At 39.1% G+C, this 26271-nt stretch overlaps 2 protein-coding genes across 16 annotated transcripts in view; both read right to left on the bottom strand.

Moving 5' to 3' along the window:
* fam193a (family with sequence similarity 193 member A) overlaps nt 1-7240 on the bottom strand; it is a 32340-nt gene extending 25100 nt beyond the window's left edge. The window contains exons 1-3 of the mRNA XM_083538574.1: nt 7171-7240; nt 6763-6964; nt 1293-1361 (exon numbers count right to left, since the gene is read on the bottom strand). Of these exons, the coding sequence (XP_083394700.1) occupies nt 1293-1361; nt 6763-6954 (261 nt within the window). The 5' untranslated portion in view covers nt 6955-6964; nt 7171-7240. The remainder of the gene's footprint in view (nt 1-1292; nt 1362-6762; nt 6965-7170) is intronic.
* Nucleotides 7241-12473: 5233 nt separating this feature from the next.
* dclk2a (doublecortin-like kinase 2a) overlaps nt 12474-26271 on the bottom strand; it is a 68690-nt gene continuing 54892 nt past the window's right edge. For 10 of the 15 annotated variants that reach the window (XM_083538674.1, XM_083538680.1, XM_083538668.1 and 7 more), the window contains 3 exons: nt 23120-23200; nt 22885-22998; nt 12474-16695 (listed from right to left, as the gene is read on the bottom strand). In XM_083538674.1, coding sequence (XP_083394800.1) covers nt 16417-16695; nt 22885-22998; nt 23120-23200 — 474 coding nt within the window. In that variant the 3' untranslated portion in view covers nt 12474-16416. Of the gene's footprint in view, nt 16696-18762; nt 18889-21706; nt 21789-22884; nt 22999-23119; nt 23201-26271 lie in introns of all 15 variants that reach the window. The other 5 variants (XM_083538672.1, XM_083538671.1, XR_014533089.1 and 2 more) reach the window with 4 other exon arrangements.

Here is a 26271-nt window from a genome sequence, read left to right as displayed (position 1 = left end):
ATCCAAAACGCTTGGATGTCAATTATTTTATAACCACCATATGGTCCACATGAGACACTGGGGGTGGAGCTTCGTAAAAAGAGGAACAGCAATCAGTCAAATATCAGCTCATAACTACATGTTATGCTACAGTTTGATTACACCTTCAGTGACTTGCAGCTACAAAGCAACCAGAGACCATTTCCAATGAGAACCTGTGATCAGATATGCCCGGCTATGCAACTAGGATGGGTGGCAAATATCCGGTAAATTTCCATGAGAACTGGTAAAATGTGGAAAATTTCAAAGTTGAAAACTTATTGGGAATTTTATTTTATTTGGGAAATCATATAAACTATAAAATATACAAACAAATTTTAACATTTATCATAAACTGACAAGCATGCAAACTAAGAGATTTTTTTAAAAATATGTAATCGTTAGTATAATTTTGTTGCATAATAGTTTAAAATATTTATGTAGTATTTATGTCATTTACGTGAATAAAAAAAAAATAAAATTTATGTGATGTCATATGATTTCCCAATCTTTTTTTGCGTCAGGGACCAGTTTCATGCAGAACGATTGTCCATACAATAATGCATATTATATTATTATTATTACCTTATACAATTTAATTATTAATTGTTTATAAATAAAACACCGTCTGAACCACAAAAAGTTTACTTTACGAATAATTGGCACCAATAGTTGATTTCTGGAACTAATGCAATAGTTTTTCCGGCTTTCAGGAGGCTGTTGTTACGATGGTGGCCTCTAGAGGCGAATCACTGACTCAGAGAGCTACAGTTCATTTATTATTTATTAATAATATTTATTATTGAATATTTTCATATTTATCAGCACATTTTAAGGATTCAGTACTGTTTCTAAGTTCATTACTATTTTACATGGAGTGTTATGTTTGTTTTTTGTGTAGTATTCATTTTAAAAAAATCAAATATTTAATCGGTTATCAGTAAGTATGATCCAATCTAGCTATCGGTAAAGTCCACTTTCGTTTGACCTTTACTTTTAAGCGCATTCGCCAATCCATCCGCGTGAAAACCTCATTATGGATGTGAAAGGGGGAAGAGGGGTGTATCTGCACTATGACTAGCAAGAAAGAAAACGAAATACAGGATGCAAAAAAATTTGAAATCTAACAGGTGTGTAGCGAGAAAACTGCGGCAGCACCCAAGGTCTGAAATGCAAAGCTGAGTGAAAATAATGGCGCCCTGACCACTGCTGCTGTGTAACTGTCCGCGATCCCGGGAGGAAATCTCATGCAGAGACAGAGATTTGATTATTACCTGGAGGACTCCGGAAAAGTCGGAGTTCACAGGGCCTTCGGAAAACTGCGGCGTACCGTTCCCCGGGACCTGGAAGAGTCGAGGCATGTCAGAATGTGTCTCTCTCTCCGTCTTACACACACAGGAAGTACCGGCAAAAAGCCTTTAGCGAGGTAAAATCTATTACTGTTGCTATATCAATCCCATAAACAAAAATTCACAATAGAGAACGTGTGTGTGTGTGTGTGTGTGTGTGTGTGTGTGTGTGTGTTTAATCTGACAAAATGAGATAATCAGCTTGATTTATTTAAATCAAACCACTTTACATTGTATTGTGTATTTCCCAGCATGCCTCTGTACAACATATAGGCAGGAAAATACAGAATAAAACATTCATGTTTAAATCCATTCAGTCACATGTTCCAACCAGACAATCACTGAGGAGGTAAAGAGCCTTTAACTCCGCCCTTATACCCCTTTCACCCCCATTTACTATGCTAACGCATAGGATTCTGGAACGTGATTGGTCGGGAAACTTTGTGTAACAGCGCGGCCATGAGAGCAGATCAGTATGTAGCACAGAGTGCGAGTAATGTGGATGCACTCATTCTAATACGATGCTGTTCTGAGAAAAAGAGAGAGAAAGTGAAAGAATGAGAGAACGAGAAAGCGTAAGAGAAAGAGGGCAAGAAAGAAAGAAAGCCAGCATGACGGAGAAAAAGAAAAGGAGCGAGGAAAAGATAAAGAAAGCGAGAACGATAGAGATCAAGAGCAAGAAAAAAGGATGGATTGAAAGAACATGAGAGAAGAAAAAGCAAGAGTGAGAGAGAGAGTGAGCAAAAGAAAGAGAGTAAGCAATAGTGTGAGAGAGAAAAAGTGAGAGTAAAAGATTGCAAGAGAGAGAAAAAGAGAGCAAGAGTAGGATAAAAAAAAAGAGTGCAAGGGAAGAGAAAGAGAGTGAGAGAAAGAGAGAGCAAGGAAAAAGGATTGCAAGAGAGAGAGAGCGAGAGCGAGAGCGAGAGAGAGAGAGCGAGAGAGAGAGAGAGAGAAATAAAGTGGATGTGGAGGTAATTGGCAGGGGTATAAGAGGAATCCACACCTCACTCCCCACTGCTCAACCAAGAGATGCTGAAGAATCTTTTCTTTCCCTTCCGAAATTCTGCCTTCAGCTTCACAACCAACATGTGATTGGCCACAACAGAGAAAGAGAGAGAAAAAGAGATAGAAAGAGAAAGAGAGAGAAAGATAGAGAGATCGGTTTGTATTCTTTCCTCAAGGATCTGCTACTGACACTGCAATGAAATCCTGCAAGCTTTCTTTTCCTGTAGAGTAACATCTCTGATCATCTTCAAATACAGGCATGTAGGAGACAAATAAAGGGACGGACTGATGGGAAGAAAAAGACGGGGGCAGATTTGACAGGGACAGTTATAAAGAACAAAATGACAAAAATATATTTTGGGGACAAATTGACCAAAGAAAAATGATGAAGACAGAGTGTTGGGGACAAACCGGCGAGATGGAAAATGACAAGGACAGACTGATGGGGACAGATCGACACGAAGAAAATAACGAGGACAGACTGAAAGGGACAGGAATTAGGACAAAAAGCTGGAAAGAAAATCATGAGGATAAAATTACAAGGCCCAAACTTAGCAAATATCGGTCTATTTATTTCGTTTTTTTAGTAACTTTTTTATCTCCATAGGATACTCGGTTTTTGTCCAATCAAAACCGGACCGCACCCTGAACCGCTGTCTTGTCTCGCTATGTCCACTTGTCCATCTGGCAGAAATAAAAGTAAAACCATGGGTCGTATTAAGTGTCGTATCTGTACATGAGCCCGGCTCTGACTAACTCGATCAGTGTACGACTCTGCAGGGATGAGAGATGACATCACAAACAATAACACACACACACACACACGCACGCACGCGAATCTGGTGCCTGTGCTTTTTATAATTATCCCTGAAAACGTTACACGGTTTACTTTATAGAAAAACACGAGTCGAGGTCAAATCGGCTCCTTTCCTTAAGTCAAGACAATCGGCCTCGGTTACGGATGCTGTTACCGTAGCAACAGAAAGTCGCTGGACGGGGAAGAAGTCGTGATGAACGTCATAAAGCAGGTAGCTAAAACATCAATGACAGATCACATTACTGCTGAGATCCAAACCACCAAACAGCATTGCTCCGATTGCTCCGAATTAGTGTGCGACACGTGAATACAACCCCGAAGCCCTATTCTGACGGAATTAGTTGTACGTTTGAAGGCGGAGTCACGGGCGAAATGAGGCTAGACGTCTTTTAAAAGGTTGTCTCTGAGAAACGGCTCTGGGTTTTTGGAGGGTTCTACCACATCTAGAATACAGTGGCCGAGAAGAGCAAAACAAAATAATTCAGAAAACATAAATCCAAGAACAAAAATCTAAAAACCAAACAAAAGCAACAACAAATGAACAATTCAGAAAAGAAAAAAAAAAAACATTCCAGAAATCCAATTAACAAATAAACAAAAAATCCAAATGCACGTTAAAAAAAAAAATGTAACAAAATAAATTCGGAAGGAAAAGAAATTTGAAAACAAAATAAAAAAAGTCGAAAAAATTAAAACAAATAAAAAAAACAATAACAAACTGGAAAAGATGTCATTCAAGATATACATCTTGTAAATCTTATAACTTTGTTTTTTGTATATATGCGGATTTCTGCACTTACTTTAAACCAATATTTTGTGTGCAACTTTAAATATTTATTTTACACTTTTACACACGTGCCGAATTTCTCCTGCCGCAGTCTGTTGTACTTCCTGTATATCTTGAATTAAAGATGTCTCGTCCAATGAGCAGTAAGTATTGCATTCGCAAACTATATCCACCTTCTCCGGGTTTGTCCGAATTGTCGATCTGTTTTCGAATTGAATTAGTTTTTTTGATTTGTGATATATTTTTTTTTTATTATTATTATTTTGTTTTCTGAATTGATTTTCGGATTTTTTTATTTATTTGGCGTTTCTCGACCACCGTACAAGTAGTTAAAAGATAACAAAATCCAGCCATATATCATTAAGTCGTTCATTCACGCACATTTTCGCATCTAATAGTAAAAAAAACAGGTCACACCTCGAGTGTGGTGGAGCAGGTGATGGGACTCTGTTACAGCTTGGGGATTCACTGTGCAGCTGTGAAGCTCATTACATTCAACACACACACACACACACACACACACACACACACACACACACACACACACACACACACCTCAAATGATCCAAATTCCCGTTGGCCCGAAGTCCATGAGTAAACGAACTACTTCGGAACGAAGCACCATGATTCGTGCTGATACCGAATACCGGGTCTTTACCTGAGCATGAAGAAATAAGAGCTTATCATCTCAGTGCTCAGAGACCTGAACCGCTCGAATCTGACAGCTACATTATTATACAGTTCCTCACGCGGTGTGTGAGTTTACGTGAGATTATGGCATTGCCAGGGCCATTAGTGGCCCATCAGTAGCAGCTTGGTGGCACTGGGGTCTGAACTCACGTCCTTTTAATTACAACCATTAGCCCTTTCGTTTCTTCTATCGCGCGAACGCGTCTCAGTCTCCGAATGATCTTGTCTTGTCTGGTCATTATGTCATAGTATCAGATGTTCATATCAGAAGCACGTCATCAGACTGATATCTCACTCACTCACACACCATTGCCTACAACTTGTCTGCAATTACAGGATACATAATGTGTGCTGATCCAGGACAATGAGGAAAAGGAGGATGAGAAAGAAAAAGGTGAGGAAGAGGAGGTTGAGGAAGAGGAGGATGAGAAAGAGATGATTACGGCCCTGTTCTAAGACATGAGACATGATGGGATGTGGTTTGTTGTGTCACATTATTTCATTTAAAGGTGTGTGCTGACCCAAGACAATGAGGATGGGAAAGGAGGACAAGGATGAGCAGGATGAGGAAGAAGAGGATGAGGAATATGAGGAAAAGACACTGACCGTCCTGTTAGAAGACATAAGACAATGTGTCGTGTTCTCTCATGTCGCATTATTTCATTAAAGGTGTGGGCTGAAGGGGACGGGGAAGAGCAGGACGGGGAAGAGCAGGACGGGGAAGAGCAGGACGGGGAAGAGCAGGACGGGGAAGAGCAGGACGGGGAAGAGCAGGACGGGGAAGAGCAGGACGGGGAAGAGATGTTCATCCTGTTCGGAGACATAATGTGTCGTGTTCTCATGTGTCACATTATTTCATTAAAGGTGTGGGATGAAAGAGGTGGGGAAGAGCAGGGTGAGGAAGAGCAGGGTGAGGAAGAGCAGGGTGAGGAAGAGCAGGGTGAGGAAGAGCAGGGTGAGATGCTGTTCATCCTGTTCGGAGACATAATGCGCCGTGTTATGTTGTCAAATGATTTCCCCATAGGTGTTTGTTGACGCAAGACAATTTGGAAGATGAGGATGAGAAAGAGATGCTGTCTGTCCTGCTCAGAAACAGGGGACAATGTGTCATGTCATGTCATTATTTCACCAAAGGTGTGTGGGGACCCAAGACAATAAGAAAAAAGAATATGAGGGGAAGGAACGGACGCTGTCCTGTCAGAAAACTGTAGACATAATGTCACGTCGTGCCACATTAATTCACCAAAGGTGTGTTCCAACCCCAGACAACGGAGAAGAGAAGGACCGGGAAGAGATGTTGTCCGTCTTGTTTGGAGACAGGAGACATAATGTGTCCGAGACATGAGGCTTGATGTGTCACGTGACATTATTTCACAAAAAGGTGGACATCGACTCAAGACAACGAGAAAAAGCGGAATAAAGGAGAGCGGAATGAAGGGGAGAGGGATGAGGAAAATTAGGATGAGGAAGAGAAAAAATAGGTAAACAAAGAAGAGTATGTCCGTCCTGCTCGGAGACATGAAGTGATGTACCATGTCGTGTAACATTATTTCACCGTAGGTGTCTGCTGACCCAAGACCCAAGGAGGAAGATCAAGATGAGGGGGAAGAGGGGCCTGTTTTCTGAGATCTGCAGTGAACTCCGCAGACACAAGACACCCCGTAAATAACCTGCTCTGTATGGAACCCTGATTAGAAACAAAACAAAAACGCTGTGTGTGTGTGTGTGTGTGTCCTGAGTGCTGGGATCTGACTGATCATCACTGCTGTTCAATCAGCTGAAATAAAGAGGAATGTCAACAGCTAATCCTGGCTTTCTTTGCTAGCCATCCCTCCATCCCTCTCTCTCTCTCTCTATCCCTCCATCCATCCAGAACCAGGTTTGTGATAACGCTTCAGCATCTCCTGCTGTTTTAAAGCACATCATTGCTCGCAACACCAATAAACAATTCGGTTTTCTGGCCACAATGAACCCGGACACTACACCACTATCCCTGGCTAGCTTGACTAGCTTCTTAGCCGGGCCGCGTATCTCAGAGACGCCGGCTGGAAGTCCAACAAACGTTAAAAACAACCATCAAATTTGTTTTTTCTCACCTCTTCGTTGAGGCCCGAGTCTCCGTTTCCAGCGCTCCCCGTGGTTAGGAAGCTCCTGGCGGAGGCGGCTGTGACGACAGACTGAGCAGCCCGGGCCGCGGCTGAAGCCTCGGACTTTCCTGGCGCGCCGCACGCGCCGCCCCGCTTGTTCTTCCTGCGCTTCGCTCCGCGCTTCGCGTCGGTCGGACTCATAATTATTATTCTGTATGACAGCAGCACAAGAAAACAGAGGGACAGCTCGCTTTCCGTCCACAAGACGCCGCGTCTTACCTGTGACGTCGGGCTTTTTAATCGTGTGATACAATATATGATTCGATTTTTTATATATATATATATATATATATATATATATATTTTCAAATAAATATATATATATATATTTTAGAAGAAAATAGGAAAAAGCCTAACCCGATCTGCTCAGAGTTGCTAGCAAGACTTCAAGTTCCAATATGGCCGGACTCGGCCAATTGGGTTTACGCCCTTACGCAAAGGCGGAAGTGATTTCATGGGAAATGTAGTTTTTAGGCATATTGTCCCAAATGACTACAAATCTATATTATCTATGTATGTATCTTCCCACCATGGATTTAAACTGTTTTATCATGGTGTGGATGTAAAGAGAAATGGTGTAGGGGTGATTTTGAAGGAAGAGTACAGCAAGAGTGTAGTGGAGGTGAAGAGAGTTTCTGATAGGGTGATGATCGTGAAGGTGGAAGTTGAAGGGATGATGATAAATGTCATCAGTGCCTATGCTCCACAAGTTGGCTGTGAGATGGAGGAGAAGGAAAGATTCTGGAGTGAATTAGATGCAGTGGTAGATGGTGTACCTAGGAAAGAACGATTGGTGATTGGGGCAGACTTTAATGGGCATGTAGGTGAAGGGAACAGAGGTGATGAGGAGGTGATGGGTAGGTATGGTTTTAAGGAGAGGAATGTGGAAGGGCAAATGGTGGTAAATTTTGCTAAAAGGATGGAAATGGCAGTGGTAAACACTTATTTTAAGAAGAAGGAGGATCATAGGGTGACATATAAGAGTGGAGGAAGGTGCACACAGGTGGACTATGTGCTATGCAGGAGATGCAACCTGCAGGAGATTGGAGACTGTAAGGTGTTGGCAGGGGACAGTGTAGCTAGACAGCATCGGATGGTGGTCTGTAGGATGGTTTTGGAGGCAAAGAAGAAGAGGAGGAGAGTGAGGACTGAAAGAAGAATAAGATGGTGTAAACTTAAGGAGGAAGAGTGTAGTGTAAGGTTTAGGGAAGAGGTCAGACAGGGGCTCGGTGGTTGTGAAGAGGTGTTGGATGTTTGGGCAACTACTGCAGGAGTGATGAGAGAGGCAGCTAGAAAAGTACTTGGTGTGACATCTGGAAATAGAAAGCAAGACAAGGAGACGTGGTGGTGGAATGAGGAAGTGCAGGAGAGCATAAGGAGAAAGAGGTTGGCAAAACAGAAGTGGGATCGACAGAGTGATGAGAAAAGGAGGAGTACAAGGAGATGGGGCAGCAGGTAAAGAGGGATGTGGCGAAAGCCAAGGATAAGGCATATCAGAAGCTGTATGAGAGGTTGGACACTAAGGAAGGAGAAAAGGATTTATACCGATTGGCCAGGCAGAGGGACCGAGCTGGGAAGGATGTACTGCAAGTTAGAGCAATAAAGGATGGAGAGGGAAATGTGTTGACTAGTGAGGAGAGTGTGTTGAGAAGGTGGAGGGAGTATTTTGAGCAGCTGATGAATGAGGAAAATCAGAGAGAGGGAGAAGGTTGGAGGATGTGGAGTTGGTGAAGCAGGATGTAGATAGGATTAGTAAGGAGGAAGTGAGAGCAGCGATTAAGAGAATGAAGAGTGGAAAGTCGGTTGGACCAGATGACATACCGGTAGAAGCGTGGAGATGTTTAGGAGAGATGGCAGTGGAGTTTTTGACCAGGTTGTTTAACAGGATTTTGGAAGGTGAGAAGATGCCTGAGGAATGGAGAAGAAGTGTGCTGGTACCGATCTTTAAGCATAAAGGAGATGTGCAGTCTTGCAGTAACTACAGGGGAATTAAGTTGATCAGTCACACCATGAAGTTATGGGAAAGAGTAGTGGAAGCCAGGCTGAGAGAAGAGGTGACCATCTGTGAGCAAAAGTATGGTTTCATGCCGAGGAAGAGCACCACAGACACCTTATTTGCTTTGACAGACTGGTTCAGGGTGAATGTTGGACTGCATCAAGGATCGGCCCTGAGCCCTTTCCTGTTTGCAGTGGTGATGGACAGGTTGACGGACGAGGTCAGACAGGAGTCTCCCTGGACTATGATGTTTGCGGATGATATTGTGATTTGTGGTGAGAGTAGGGAGCAGGTTGAGAAGAGCCTGGAGAAGTGGAGATATGCGCTGGAGAGAAGGGGAATGAAACTCAGTAGGAGTAAGACAGAGTACATGTGTGTGAATGAGAGGGAGGGCAGTGGAGTGGTGCGGTTGCAGGGAGAAGAGGTTGAAAAGGTGGAGGAGTTCAGGTACCTGGGGTCAACAGTGCAAAGTAATGGAGAGTGTGTTAGAGAAGTAAAGAAAAGAGTGCAGGCAGGGTGGAGTGGGTGGAGAAGAGTGACAGGAGTGATTTGTGATAGTATCTGCAAGAATGAAAGGGAAAGTTTATAGGACTGTGGTGAGACCTGCGATGTTGTATGGATTAGAGACAGTGGCATTGAGTAAAAGACAGGAAATGGAGCTGGAGGTAGCAGAGCTGAAGATGTTAAGGTTTTCTTTGGGAGTGACGAGGATGGACAAGATTAGAAATGAGTTTATTAGAGGGACAGCGCATGTAGGATGTTTTGGTGACAAGGTGAGGGAGGCGAGATTGAGATGGTTTGGACATGTGCAGAGGAGGGACATGAATTATATTGGTAGAAGAATGCTGAGGATGGAGCCACCAGGTAGGAGGAAAAGAGGAAGGCCAAGGAGGAGGTTCATGGATGTGGTGAGGGAAGACATGCAGGTAGTTGGTGTGAAAGAGGCAGATGTATAGGACAGGGTGGTATGGAGACGGATGATCCGCTGTGGCGACCCCTAATGGGAGCAGCCGAAAGAAGAAGAAGAAATATCTTACCACCATGTACTTGAGTTAATGCAGAGATAAAATATTACTCCTTTAAACTTTCACTTGAGTAAAAATACAAAAGCCTCCAAATTTACCAAAGTACTATGATTTATTATGGCTATAATGTTTTGTTTTTTTGGTCATAAGACTCTTCAGTTAATCAACTTTATGTGAAAAGACTCTCAGCACACTGATCTATTAATAGAATGATATTCATGGCTCAAACACTGATTGATATCTATTAAAATTATCAAAAGTCCAAAACCTTCTTTTCAACTAATTACAGAAAATCGCACAAATAAGGTCACGTGTGTTGTGTCGAGTTCAAGTCTGGAGTTTCTTCATCATTTATTCCTCTCTAAATGTTCTGCTTGATGTTGAACTGATGCTGAACTGCATGTTGGTGATCAGTAGATACACCAAGCCCCGATCAGAACATGTGTAAAACAGAACGCACGCTCGATCCTGATTGGTGACATTTTTTGATCTTTTACAGAAAAAACTCTCCAAACTGGAGAACGAGTTGAACAAGGGTAAAACTAAAATCTCTCTGAGTTTTTTGTATATTTTGATGTTTAAGGTATATTTTTATGTTTGATCCCAATGTTGCATTGGGATGTACAATTTAATTTTAGCCTGTGCTAAAGCTATGTACATTCTTCTCCAAAAAGTATTGAAACAACAAGGCCAGATTTATGTTTGTTAGTTAAATGAAGAAAGAGTCGCCAATGTAAACATCCTAATGAACCTTAATGTGTAACAGTCAGGAGTTTGAGTTTGGTACACAGAGACCTGACAGTTTCCTGGACAGTGTTATAAAATACAGTGGCAAGTAAAAATATCTTGGACGTAGGCAAAATAAACAATATGGAGAAAATATCATTTATGAATGTGAATTTCTTTGTTAGAATTGCTGTAAGAAATTAATTATAAAATTTTTATCAGCAAAGATTATTGTATTGTATAAAATAGTATGATTAATGTGTGTGTGTGTGTGTGTGTGTGTGTGTGTGTGTGTGTGTGTGTGTGTGTGTGTGTGTGTGTGTGTGCGTGTGCTTGTGTGTCAGATGTCGAATCTTCCATCTCAGGAAATCAAATTCAGACAAACCTGAGAGCAAAGAGAGCTGCATCAGACATGCCACCACCCAGTGCTGCTTGGTTACGTTTTTATCCACTGATAAATAAAAAGGAACGACTGATTGAAAATGTAGTTGAGTAAAAAGTCAGATATTTCACTTTGAAATGTTGTAAAGTTAAAGTTTCCCCCTCAAATAAAAATAATTCAGTAAAGTACAGATACGTGAAAAAGCTACTGAAGTACAGTAACGAATTATTATTACTGCTTTCCACATATAATACCAGTCAAAAGTTTAGGTACAGCTAATAAAAATAATACTGTAATGATTGAGGATGTTTTCCCTTTTAAATTCCTCTCAAGGTTTCTTCCTCATTCCATCTCAGGGAGTTTTTTCCTTCCCCCCTGTTCCACTGGCTCACTTGTTTATAAAATAATAATGGATAAATTTATAGACTTCAAGTTAAAATTGTTGGCCGATTGGGTTTACACCCTTATACAATGATAAAAGTTCAGTTTTATGGAAAATTTGTAGTCTGTAGTCTGCTGTTCAATATATATGTATCAATATATATTCCCACATACAGAGCCATTCAAAAGTAGCATTACCACTCAAACAGTACCAAAAGTTTGGACAAAGCTATATTCATGATAAAACTGTAACGAGTGGACATTATTTCATCTCGTGGAGTTTCCCATGACAATGTCATCACTCATCAGGGTTAAATTTATCGGCAATAAACTCATATTTTATAACCTATTTATCTCTGTGAAGCTGCTTTGGGACAATGTCCGTTGTTAAAAGTGCTATACAAATAAAATTGAATTGATTTATGTTGTCTTATGGAGAACCTTGGTCCTGGGAGAATGTAGTTTCATTTCACTGAGTACTTGTACTTTATATGATTGGAATGAAAAAAGCCGACTCGTCTCGAACAAAAGTTGCCATAGTTCCCCTGCATTTTTGGTTTAATATTTATAAATAAATAAAAAAGCAAATAAATAAACAAAATTATCACTCTGTGATTATGTAACTAACTAATTCAGTTTTATTCTTAACTTCTGGTTCAGTGAAATATATAGCACAAAAAAAAAATCATATATATGCAATGCAGCCGCATGCTTGCGATATCAGTGACCTTCATTTAGAGATGTGAAGCTGCTCCTGTTTTTTTGTTTTTTTTAAAGTTTACACAATTTCAACGGGCCGCAAGTCGACTCATGGGGAGAGGATTTTGCAGCTTGGAAATAAAATGTAAAAAAATTTTAAGGTTAAATTAGAAATGAAGATCTGTGGCCCTTTTTATCCGTTTCATCCACTGTACACTAATATAACATTAATTGGATGGATAAAAAATCACGTAAAATCTAAACACTAAATCAATTAATATTACATTATTAATTATTACATTTATAATAACAGTAGATGATGAAGATACAAGCAGTAACTCAGAGGGTAAAATGTTGGACATCTGATCAGCAGGTCATGAGTTTAATCGCAGCACGGCCGGCATTAAAAAAAAAACAAAAAAACGAATATATAAAGGAGAGACGACTGCGGTAAAAGTTTATTCGCCTTTATTTCACCTTGACTCCATAACGCAAAGTCACTTTCAACACAAAAAGCCTGAAATGAAAATGAAGCAGCTCAAATATTCAGCACTAAAGCATCAAAGATGTTTTGAGGAACAGATTGTTTCGTAGCTGCAGCGTATGAAGTTTATAACAACAGTACAACTAATACACTGAATATAATGCTGAATGGAATAAAGATTATTGCTGAACGTGTGTTTGTGTGTCATAGAGAAGGATTATAGTCAGATACAGGAGTAAATCATGCGTGTCTTTACTAGATTATCCAACAAACCTGAAGAGACTCAAGTGAAAAGATAGACACAAAAGTTTGTGGACACCTGACCATGCGATTCGGATGTACTTTTTGAACATCCCATTCCACATTTAGTCCCCATTTACTGTTATCATAACCTCCACTCTTCTGAGAATATGTTCTACTAGAGATTTAAGTGGAGATTTGTGCTCATTCAGCCACAAGGGTGTTAGTAATATCAGGTACTGATGCAGGTGAGGTGAGGAGTCCTGAGGTGCCGTCAACGTTACACAATTGATCTCAAAGGAGTTTAATAGGATTGAGGTCAGAGCTTACAGCAGGCCGCTCAAGATCTTTCACCATATCCAACCCATGTAAATACAATTTTATAGCGCTGTCTTTGTGCACAGGGAACATGCCATGCTGGAACAGATTTGGGTCTCCTGGTTCATGTGAAGCCAAAATATCATGCTACCACATCCAAAGAGATCCGACACAATTGTGTCCAACTTTGGGAAAACATTTTGAAAGAACCACATATGGCTGGAAAGGTCAGGTGTCCCGATACTTTTGTCCATGTAGTGTAGCTTAGAAAAAAAAAAGAACGATTGAAGATCTGATAAAACCACTGCCATACGTCTAACATGAAGGTACTGGAGCAGAACTAATGCAGAATTACAGCATATTACAGCAAAGAGGCACTAACCTCCTAATTAACCTCCTAATTAACCTCCTAATTAACCTCCTAATTAACCTCCTAAATAACCTTCAAATTTACCCACAATCAGCCCTTCACATTATTTATTCAAAAGTCAAATGTCTCATTTCTTACAAAAAAATGAAACCCATTTTCAAGTCTAGTAGCCCATGTCAAACCAACACACACATTTCCACACACACACACTAGTGAAAAATCACACTTTCCACGTTCATTCATGCCGATCGGTTCACACAATAAATAAATAAAACACACTCATATTGCCTGCTAAACGCAGAGTCTCGTACTACAAAAGCGTCTTGTACTCCACCGGGGGAATGGAGACATGCCGCAGACAGATGTGCAGCGCTGACAGCACAGCTGGAGGCCACAGATACAAACCCTAAAATAAAGCACTAAAAAAAGTATTGGTTTTTAATAATAACATGGTTAATTTAAGTAACGATATTTATTGCATTAGTGTACACGAAACCGACACCAAATTGTTCATCGGAGTTATTCGTATTTGTATTTATAACTCAAACTGATTTAAATAAGGATTAGAAGAAAACAACAACGAATATGTTTAATGATCATTTCTGGGATTCGAAAAAGAAAAAAGCGAGAGGTTAAACGGTGGGGGTGCCAATATTTATGCCTACTCTGTTTACTCTGGAAAAGACTTTCTTAAAGAAAAGAAAGAGGTTCTTCTTCACATGTACATAACAGCACAGTGAAATTGTGGAATGGTCCACGTTTGTCCTCGGCAGTATTGGTCCATGCGAGGAACCTGTCTTTGTGTGAGCAGTTCATCCTAGTGGTCTTTTGGTGTGAGGAATGGTTTCTGTGCACAAATTATCTTTGCTGACGTTGTGCATCACTTTATGGCCATTACTGAACATATTTTATCATGGCCACACAGCATCTCTAACCGGATAAGAGTAGGCAAAAATTCACCTAGAAAATTTGTGAACGTGCATTAATGAACAGAATACTTTAAAAGGAAAGTGCATACGATGAGATGATTTAGAGAACGAGTCACCAAAAAAAGTACAGAAAAAAGAAAATGTAAAAAATTTGGACAAATTCTTATGTAATTCTCATTTATCTCACTGTGTGTGCATCCCCATATCACTACACAACCCCCACCAGGCTGAAATGCTTACACAGGCAGGCTAGGGCCATATAGTAACTGCTTAGCTTCCTGCCTATGGGCTCAGGATTTAGTGGACTAATGGCTTAAATAACATTAAAGGAAACCACTTCATTAAGGAATATTCACAAATCTCCACTTTAGTCCAGATCATTTTTAAATCACATCTTGGTCTTTTTTTTTTTTATATATTTGAATATGCTGATTAAGGTGGATGAATTGAAAAAAAGGGGCATTTAAAAAAAGTATTTTAAAAATGATGACTTTTTTATGGCATGGGTCACATGACTGAAGCACACTTGACCCACTGAACTTAACAAGATGGTGGACGATGTCTTACTGCAATTTCCAATCCTGCTAGTTTGATTGCATTGTAAAAAGAAAAACTATTTTACTTTGTACAACCTGCAGATTGCATTTTTTTTCCCCAAAGGTGTTTGTCCTCAATGCATCACTGCATCAATTCAATGAGACAGAAAGCAAACAAACACCTGACGGAATCCACACGGGGAGGAGCTTCTTATGTTTCCATGCATGCAGAGTACAGCAATGTGGGAGTTGTGAGACGTTTCAGTGTGGAACAAGCATATAAACGCTATGAAAACATCAGTGTAGATGCAAAGCATTTTTAAAAAAGCATTTTCCATATCGGATTAACGTGGACGTAGAATCAGAGTGCACGGGAACGGATTTGAAAGTTGCACTGAATTTTTAATAAAGAAACTGAAACACTAATAAACTCTTTTGAATTGAACTTATTGCTCAGTCCGAATAAAAAAAAAAAAAAATATGATACCAGGTTCTGGTATGGTCCATGTATGTTGCATTAATTTTTTTTTTTTAATAAAAAAATAATAATGATTCTTTTTTTAAATGCATAATTTTGCTTAAAAAGTGAAATATTTAAAATACGCCCCATTTATATATTATTTTTATATTTGATTTTTTTAGACTTAATTATTTATTTCTGACTTACAAAAACAATTACTTTGAGTTATTAAGGGTTTGTGATTAACTATCAGTGCATAATGCATCAGTGGCTTTATCCAACATTCTGGCTTCAGGCCAAGAAGTTCATATGGATCACTTCATGCTTTTCAAAAGCAACAAGAGAGAGACAGGAAATGGGAGACCCACACATGTCCTCTTCTAAAAAAAAAAAGGTATAAAATGCACAAAAATTGCATTAAAAATAAATCACTCTGCACCATGTGGTTCTAGATCGTATTATTCATCATATGTGCAAATGGCTCCAATGTGGACATTTCTTCCTAGGAAAATAGTGCCAATTAGATTTCCTTAGACTTCCAGATTAGAAGTGGATGTTAGATTGGAAATATTGTGTATTTCAGGGCATTGATCATATTCGGTATTGTTAAATTTAGCAGACTGCACATTGTGCTATTAAACAAAGTGAGAAAATAAACAAATAAGTCATTTGCTCTTTTTTGTGTGGCTCAGAAACAAATAGTTATTTTCCAAAATGCGGAAAAAAAAAATTAACATACACGGACTGAATCGAACTATTATTATTATATTACTATAATTATATTTTTTTGAAAAAAATAAAACCTACCAAAAAATGCACAGAAACATGAGATTTTGTATTATATATCAATCCTGTTTCAATTTCAGTATTAAAAATTTAATGGTTGTTCAATTTCGTCATTACAACTATTTATTATTTTATTTTTCTTAACAAGAAACAGCTCCAAAAAAAAAAAAAAAAAAAAAAACTGGAATGGATTTAAAACGGAACTTGTTATTGTATATGTTGTAGTCAGTCTTCCTTCCTCTTCCATATGGTGTATTTGTTCTAAGCGGATCTATTCCTCTCGCTCAAAAGCTCGCTCCCCATCCGGTTCTTCCATGCATTGAGGAGAGGATGCAGAGGACGACAGGGGAGGGACCTCAGAGAAGGGCTGGGGGCAGGGTAAAGCCTGAAGAGGGGCATCTCCGGGGCTTTTGGGGTCCTCTGGTAAGCCAGAGGGGCATTTCTTCTGTGAGCCGCTGTGTCCCAATCGTCCTTCCCCTTCAGGCAGGACGGCGCTGTTCCCCTGACTGCGACGGCACCACTGCAGCTTTTCCTTATCTAGAGCTGTGTTCTACAGGAAGAGATAAAGAGCTCAGAGGTCATGTGTGTGTACATGGAAGGTGGAAAACACACATAGATTATGGGTTATGATGTGAAATGGACATGAAAAAACATTTTGAAGAATTCAGGAGTACTCATGGGACATTTCACTTCTCTTACTCGTAATATTCTTATACTCAGCGTGTACTTAAGAAGCTTCTATACGTATACAGTATGTAGATTAAATATGATATGAGAGAGAGAGTGAGAACACACGAGTGAAATTCCTGGCACATTTTTCCCCTCAGACTGGTTTATCAACTGGTTCTGATTACTGGAGAGAAATTCACCGTGCCTCGCCAATACATTTTGGTTGAATTTCTGTGACATGTATGTTGTACCACAACCATTATGCTGCTTTCACAAAAACCTATAGAGAAAGTAAGATAGTAAAAAACGAATCTCAGGAAAAGTAATCCAGTGAAAAGCTGAAACGTATGGAGAAAAATACCCTAGATTTTCGAAATTAATCAAGAGAAAAACAAACCCAGTAAGAACCTAATAAAAAATAAATGAATAAATAAAAGTTGAAAAAAAAGCTAAGAAAAGAGAAAAAGAGAAAAAGTAACCTAGGGTACAAATAAGTGAAAAAATTTACTATTTAAAAAAATCTAATTTAGGGAAAAGTAAGCTAGTGAAAAACTAATATAATAAAAAAAAATCTAACCAAAGAAAAAAGTAAGATGGTGAAGAACTAACTTTATTTCGGCTTCTCCCAATAGGGGGCGCCACAGCGGATCATCCGTATTCATGATCCGCATGTTCGATTTGGCACATGTTTTTACGCCGGATGCCCTTCCTAACGCAACCCTCCCCAATTATCCAGGTTTGGGACCGGCACTAAGGCTTGTGTAACCCTAACGGCTGGGGTTGGATCTCTGACCGGGGCTCGAACCCGGGCCGCAGCGGTGAGAGCGCCGCATCCTAACCACTAGACCACCAGGGGACCGAGATGGTAAAGAAATAACCTAGCAAAAAAAGTAAGTTGGGAAAAACTAACATAATTAAAAATGAACCTTGGGAAAAAGTAAGCTAGCTAAAAACTTAGAGCAAAGTAACATAAAAAATCAGAAAGAAAAAAAAAAAAAAGTCCCAACCTATTAAAGGACTAAATTAGCAGAAGAAATATAACCGAAATAGTTTGTTATACTAGAAACTCAAACTATACTAGAGGAAAATGTACCTTAAAATGAACCTAGGTGAAATCTAAAACTAATAAATATCCGAAAATCAAAATAACAACAAAATAAAAATAAACAAAAACAAAAACAAAGCAAGCAAAACACACGTCAAACTATAATGATATAAAGAAACAGTTCAAGACCAAACAGTTACTTCAGTTACAGCTACACTGCCCTTCAGAAGAACTGATCAGATGCAGTAGATTGAAGAAGTATTTGGAAGTGTTACACCAAGAAGCACAGTAAAGGCAGCATCATGGGGAGTTTAATCCTTAGATCATTTGTTAGATAAAAATAAACTGTAATGTAGTTCATTTCAGATTGTAACTGAATGCTCACTGGTGCTTTGCTCACTCTCCCTGGTGTGAGTGGAAGTGTGTGATATAATGGGGAGGACAGAAGCCATGTGTAAGAAGCAGAGCGGTTAGTGTTAGTACATACCATTGGCCTGGAGCTACTCAGAAGTTAGGGATGCCGATGGAGGGGGTGCAGAAGCAGAGGTACAGAGACTAGGCTTACTCACAGAATGCATACAGAGCAACAACATACACAGCACAAACACACCTCAACAACTCCAGAACACTTTCTCTGGAGGACTCGTCCCACACATCAGATATGAATCGTGCCCTCGTGTCAAATTTAGATCGATTTATACGGATGTGTACACTATATGGCCAAAAGTTTGTGGACACTTGAGCATTGCTATGTGCTTTTCGAAACATTGCATTTCACATTTGCTCTTAGAATAACCTCCACTCTTCTGGGAAGATGTTCTAAATTTGGAGTGAGCTTGTGGAGATTTGTGCTCATTCAGCCACAAGGGTGTTAATAAAGTCAGGTGAGTGAGGTGAGGAGACCTGGGAGTGCGGTCAGCGTTCCAATTCTCAGCTTTCCTGCTCTACAGCAGAAGATTTTTCCACTCCAACCCACGGATCTGGCTTTGTGCACAGGGGAGGTGTCATGCTGGAACAGATTTGCGCCTCCTAGTTTAAGTGAAGGTAAAATCATCCTGTTACCACATTCTATACAATTGTGTGGCAACCAATTTTGTGGTAACGGTTTTAGGAAACAACCACAAATGGCAGGAAAAGTCAGCCGTCCCAATACTTATGTCCATATACTGTAGTGTATGTAAACAAATGACATATAATATTCTAGAGCATTAAAACAAGTTATTACGTTTTACATTATAAGAGCTATGAACAGTCTTTCCTTCACTTTTTCTAGAAAGCAAAACATCTTTCAAGGAAAAATGTAATTTTTCGTCCAAAGCCCTGACACAGACAGATGTTACATAGTCTCACACAGATGTTAAAGCTTCTTATAGAAAACGTCAGTGAAAAACGTTTCATAAATATTAAAACTATTGAATATTAATCATCTCAAATATTAAAAATAATCATTTGTTGAGCGTTTCAAGTAATTTTTTCATTACATTTCTGAGAACTGCACGTCGCTAAGTGATTTAATATTCGCTAATGTAATGGATGTGAACTAGGAGTCCTTCAGTGAAAGACGCAGCAAACAAACAGCATTTTAAGGTTTTCATTTGCAAAAACATTCACAGCAAAGAAGAAGCAGGTAAAAAAAACTTGCCCCGCATTCTCTAGAAGTCTTTACCTCATGTCAAAGGCCTACCTTTTCTGGAAGAACCTTAATAAGCACTTAAAAAACACCCGTCTATGCCAAATTTATCAGAGTTCAAAGCCTGATGGTATTCTTAATCAGTAAACAAACAAATAGGATGTATTAGGATGATCAGTATGAATCAGGACGTATTTATTATGGAGATTTGAGAGCATATATGGTTAATAGAGTCTGTCAAATATCACTGGAATGTAAACGTCATTTCAACGATTTAAGCTTTTTTTTTTTTTTTTTGGTCAGCAGTACGCGTTTTAGGCCACAAGGAGGCGCAGATTTTCTAAAATTACAAAAAAAATTACAAATAAAAAAATAAGCCCAGCAAAAAAAGAAAAACCGTGTCAACCTTGTGTCAAATTAAAATATTCGCACACTAACATAGAGAGTAATTACCCAGTGACAAAACTAATTTAGTAAAACAAAAATGAAGCTTATAAAAGATTTAAACTGGTGACACTCACTTGGTGAAAAAATGAACGCAGTGACAATCTAGTGAAGAAAATTTAGCTAGTAACAAGCTAACGTAGTGAAAAGAATTAGTGAAAAAATAAAATGTTACAGAGTATCCTAGTGAAAAATTACGCTTGTGAATATTTAAATTAGTACAAAAAAAAAAAACGAACCTATTCAAAAACTAGCCTAGTGAAAAAACAACTAGTTACGAACTAACCTAGTGATAAATCAAGCATGTAAAAAACTAAATTATTAAAAAAAAAACCCTATTCAAGAAACTAGCCTAGTGATATATATATATCTTTTTTAAATCTATCCTAGTGAAAAAAAATTAAGATTGTGTAAAACTAAACAAACCTATAAAGAATTTATTGAAAAAAGCAGCCTTGTGAAAATAATTAAGCTAGCAAGAGATTAACTTACTGACAAACTACCCTTGTGACAAAAAATAAGAGAAACTTAGCATGAAAAAAAAAACATAGCAAAAATCGAACCCCACAAAAATGTACCTTAGGGCCAAATAAACCTGCACCACATCTTCCTCACACAAATTCATTAACCAATACTATTTATTTTGCATAACGCTGAAAGAAAACCACATGCAGCTCAACACACCATGAAGGATGAAGACCGGCAGCTATGAATGACGTGCATAGGCTAGAGATGGACCTGAGTGATCTTTACCAGACGTACGTTTCATTTACGTGAACAGAAATGACACTTCATTGTGATTTCTCAGGTGTAATAGCAGTGCCTGAATTTGCTTTCAAAATATACATACACTATATGGACAAAAGTATTGGGACAACTGATATTTCTCACCATGTGTCCCTTCTCCAAACTCTTACCTCAAAGTAAGAGGCACAGAAATGTATAGGACGTCTTTGGATGAAGTTTCATATCAAATGTTCCCTGCCCTCAATCCTACTAAACACCTCTGTGACTGCACCCGAGACCTCCTCACCTCACCTCACCTACATCAGTACCTGACTCCACTTACACACTTGTGTCTGAATGAATCTCCACAAGCTCAATCCAAAATCTAGTGGAACATCTTCCCAGAAGAGTGGAGCTTATTATAACAGCAAATGAGAACTAATTGTGGAATGAGACGTTCAACATGAAGCACATACCAGTCTTACGGTCAAACCTTTGTCCATATAGTGTATTATTATAATCTCTCATTAGTATAATCTCAAAATGCAGATTATTTAATTAATGACAATGGAAGGTGAAAAGATTGACTTATAAACAACCTTTGGATGAAATTTCATGAATAGAATTCCATGTTTGGAGATAAATGTATACTGACTTTCCAACAAATGCCTTTAGACCCATAGAGTTCTTTGTGCTCAACATCATAAGCATGTTTAAACTAAACTTCTAAGATTGGGAACCAATCAGCAGGCAGATTTGGTATAAATGGTAAACACAGCTACACTATTGATGCAGCGGATGGAGTATAAACAAGACGCGAATATTCCTCCTTTAATCACACTGTTAGAGCAGAAGAAAGGTTCTCAGGTAGCTCCGCCCCCAGAGGAAACCTGGGCTAAGCTTGTAAGAGCCGAAACAAACCCGGAGACCAGAAAAAGGCGCTGCAACAGTGCAAAGAGCAGCACAGCGAGAAGACTCAGGACAGACCAAGGTTTAGTGAAGAGTTTTTCATTTGACAGACAGAGGTGTAGATTTGGAGGCAAATACCCAGACTCCAGCAGTAGGCATCTCCTGGTCCTGGGGAAGACGAGGGCCGTGTACAGATACAGCACTGCTTTTAGATCTCAAACTGTTGGATGAGATTCACATGTATAAATGATGAGATTCAAATGTATAAATGTTTATCCATTTAGTGCTGTAATAAGTTTGTTCCCTCACCTGCCTCTCCTAAACTTTACCTCTGACCCTGACACTGGAGACTCCTTCCCTACATGTAAAATCAGCGTTTTCAACAATGATACACTTTTCAAACCGGTAAATGTGAAGCGTGTGTCATGATGCCCCTGTACATAATGTTATAATAGAAATGCAAAACACATTGATCTTGATGTGATCAGTATAAGGACAGAAACTGGGCTGTGAGTGTGTATATTAATCTAAAGCGGTGACAGTGAGGCTCGAGCTGCCGGTGTGACGATGCGAGTGTGATGAATGGAGGAGTGAGAGGAAGAATGAGAAGACTATAGGAAAAAAACTATAGTATGAGATTCCTCTGTCGTTATACAGGGACAGGAAACATGGACATGAACGATGTAGATGAGAGGAAATGCTCACACATCCACCAACCCACCCCCCCACCAGAGACATAGGACAGGGGAGGACAAACTCTCCCACTCACACACACAAGTTTCCCTGCAATCAAAAGGAACATATACTTCAAAATAGATTTAGGAAAACATACATTGTATTTACGACACAGTAATCTGTCCTGATGCATTGCAACTTGATTGGGTTTAAAATATTTATTCAGGTCTACCTTGTCTGTATTTATGTGTGTATGTATTGTGTATTGTGTATGTGTGTATGTATTGGTATTGTGTATGTGTGTACAGTATGTGTATTGTGCATGTGTGTATGTATTGTGTATGTGTGTATGTATTGGTATGTGTTTATGTATTGTGTATGTGTATGTTTATTGTGTATGTGTATATATTGTGTATGTGTTTATGTATTGGTATTGTGTATTGTGTATATGTATTTGTATAGTGTATGTGTGTACAGTATGTGTATTGTGTATGTCTACATGTAATGGTATTGTGTATTTGTATGTATTGCGTACTGTGTATGTGCGTATGTATTGCGTATTGTGTTTGTATTGGTATTATGTATGTGTATGCATTGTGTATTGTGTATGTGTGTATGTGCTTGTGTGTGTTTGTCCTTACCATTATAACAGACACTCCGGCGGTGGTGTTGCCCTCTTTATGCGCGGAGGTGAAGTGCTTCTTTAGCTTCCCCGTCACCTCCATCTTCATGTTGTTGTCCACTGCAGCTTTATCCTGATACACGCAACATTACGTTTACATCAAAAGCAATTTGAATTGCATTGTAATGTGTAATATCACCTCACACACACACACACACACACACACACACACACACACACACACACACACTTACCGTGACCCAGGGGTGACACAAAATGTCTTCAGCTGAGTACCTCCTCTCAGAGTTCACTTGAAGCATCTGGCCAATCAGCTCCTGCCAAATGAGTCATGTGACAAATCGAATACGCAAAGTGTTAAGATTCAGCAGCTCGGACAAACACCATATGCTGAACACTAGAGATCGACATATAGTGAATTCACTGATACTGATAGCTACTTTGGGTCGTACTTGCCGATAACTGATTAAACAACTGAAAAACGGATAGTGGACAAAAAAAACCCACTAAAATAATGTAAAATGTAAAATAATACTAAACTTTATCACAAAAATAAAATACAAAATTGACTGAATCGTGTAAATGTGCTAAATGAAATAACTGTGAATATATTTATTAATAAATAAATTATATAATGAATACATTTTTTATTCTAAATAATAAATAGAATATAGCGCTCTTCATGCAGTGCGCAGTCTTGCGTGTGAAAACAAACAGCCTGTGGCGTCAGTGATTCTCACACACACTCTCATTCACAAGTAGAATTGTGAAGTATTTGTTCACTGAGACTTTGTCCCGTGACTTTACAAAGCCTTACTCTCTGATTGCTTACAATTTTTTTTACCACAAAAAAGAGAGCAGAATGAAGTGTGTATGTGTGGGTGTGTATGTGTAAGAGAGAGAGAGAGAGAAAGAGAGAGAAAGAGAGAGAGAGAGAGAGAGAGAGAGAGAGAGAGAGAGAGAGAGAGAGAGAGAGAGAGAGAGGGAAGAGTAAGGAATAGAGACTTAAGGTTCACATCTGTCATACATAACACATCTGTACATCTGTAGAATACAGAACATCTGTACATCTCTCTTATACAGCACATCTGTACATCTGTAGTATACAGAACATCTGTACATCTCTCTTATACAGCACATCTGTACATATGTAGTATACAGAACATCTGTATACTACATATGTACAGATGTAGTATACAGATGTTCTGTATACTACATATGTGCAGATGTAGTATACAGAACATCTGTACATCTCTCTTATACAGCACATCTGTACATCTGTAGTATACAGAACATCTGTACATCTCTCTTATACAGCACATCTGTACAGCTGTAGTATACATAACATCTGTACATCTCTCTTATACAGCACATCTGTACATCTGTAGTATACAGAACATCTGTATATCTGTAGTATACAGAACATCTGTACATCTCTCTTATACAGCACATCTGTACATCTGTAGTATACAGAACATCTGTACATCTCTCTTATACAGCACATCTGTACATTTGTAGTATACAGAACATCTGTACATCTCTCTTATACAGCACATCTGTACATCTGTAGTATACAGCACATCTGTACATCTCTCTTATACAGCACATCTGTACATCTGTAGTATACAGCACATCTGTACATCTCTCTTATACAGCACATCTGTACTTCTGTAGATTACCTAACATCTGTACATCTCTCTTATACAGCACATTTGAACATAAGTAGTGTACTTAACATATGTACATATGTTTTGTACAGCACATCTGTTGTATACAGCACATCGGTGCATTTACCATGTACACTATATAGACAAAATGTTCGAACCTCCCCTTTATCTCCAAGATTTTATAAAATGGGAGTTCTGCTCACATTTATTTAGGAATTAAATTTTTTAAATGTATCAGTCAGGATTTCGGCCTCATCATAGCACAGAGACGGTGCTAGTTAAGATGGTAAATGACCTATTATTGGCCTCTGATCAGGGTTTTGTCTCTTTACTTGTTTTGCTCGACCTAAATGCAGCTTCTGACACTATTGATCACACTATCCTGCTTGCTACACTTGAGAACGTTGTTGAAATAAAGGGAAAAGCTCTCTCCTTTCTCAGGTCTTATTTGACTGATCGCTATCAGTTTGTTGATGTAAATGGTGAGTTCTCCACACTCTCTGAGGTAAAGTTTCGTCTTCCGCAAGGATCTGTGTTAGGCCCACTGCTTTTCTCTTTATATTTGCTTGTTCTGGGTGAAATTATACATAAACATGGTATTCGCTTCCATTGCTATGCTGATGATACACAGCGGTATATTTCAGCAAAGCCAGATAAAAGAGATCAGCTTAACAATGTTGAGGAGTGTGTAAAGGACATTAGACAGTGGATGCTTAATAACTTTCTTCTGCTCAACTCAGATAAGATGGAAGTACTTTTACCAGGACCACATGCAGCATGCACCACATGCAGTAAACTTTCTGATTCTGTAGAATCTTTGGATGGTGTTTCTGTCTTAGTGTGTACAGCAGTCAAAGACCTTGCCGTGATTATTGACCCTAGTCTTTCCTTTGAGGCTCACGTGAATAATATCACCAGGATCGCCTTCTTTCACCTTGGAAATATTGCTAAAATTAGAAATATCATGTTACAGGATGCAGAAAAACTAGTTCATGTTTTTGTTACATCTAGATTAGACTACTGTAACGCTTTACTGTCTGAGTTCAAGTAACTGCATAAATAAGCTTCAGTTAGTTCAGAATGCAGCAGCAAGAGTCCTCACTAGATCTAGAAAATATGACCACATTACCCCTGTTTTAATCATCTTCACTGCTCTCAATTAAATCCTGCATTGATTATAAAATACTACTACTGACGTATAAGCACTTAACGAACTCGCGCCGCAGTATCTGAGTGAACTTCTGTACCAGTATCCTCAACACCTACTTAGATTAAAAGGTGCAGGCTATTTGTTGGTACCTCAAATAATGGAGACTACAGCAGGGGGCAGATCTTTCTTTTATAAACCGCACAGTTATGGAACAGCCTTCCAATCAGTGTTCGGGACTCAGACACAGTCTCAGTGTTCAAGTCAGGGCTGAAAACATATTTATATAGGTAAGTCATTTATCAGTAGATTTTTCTTAGGTAAAGGAGCAGATCTGGAGGTATCATGGATATAGAGTGTTTGGTGAACTGGGATATTTGTATGCTGTCGTCCCCTCACTCTTACACGTTCATTTAGGTTTGCATAGTGAGTCTTGTCAGAGTCCCCAAATGCACAGTGTCCTTAACTTTCATACAACATTAAGGACACATAATAATCCATATGCTTCTTTCCATGTCACCCCTCCGCTCTCTCTCTCTCTCTCTCTCTCTCTCTCTCTCTCTCTCTCTCGCAC

Source organism: Silurus aristotelis, assembly GCF_946808225.1.
Source record: "Silurus aristotelis genome assembly, chromosome: 4".
NCBI classification, from domain to species: domain Eukaryota; kingdom Metazoa; phylum Chordata; class Actinopteri; order Siluriformes; family Siluridae; genus Silurus; species Silurus aristotelis.
The sequence above is the reverse complement of the archived record's forward strand: the minus strand, read 5'-3'. Positions and strand labels throughout refer to the sequence as shown.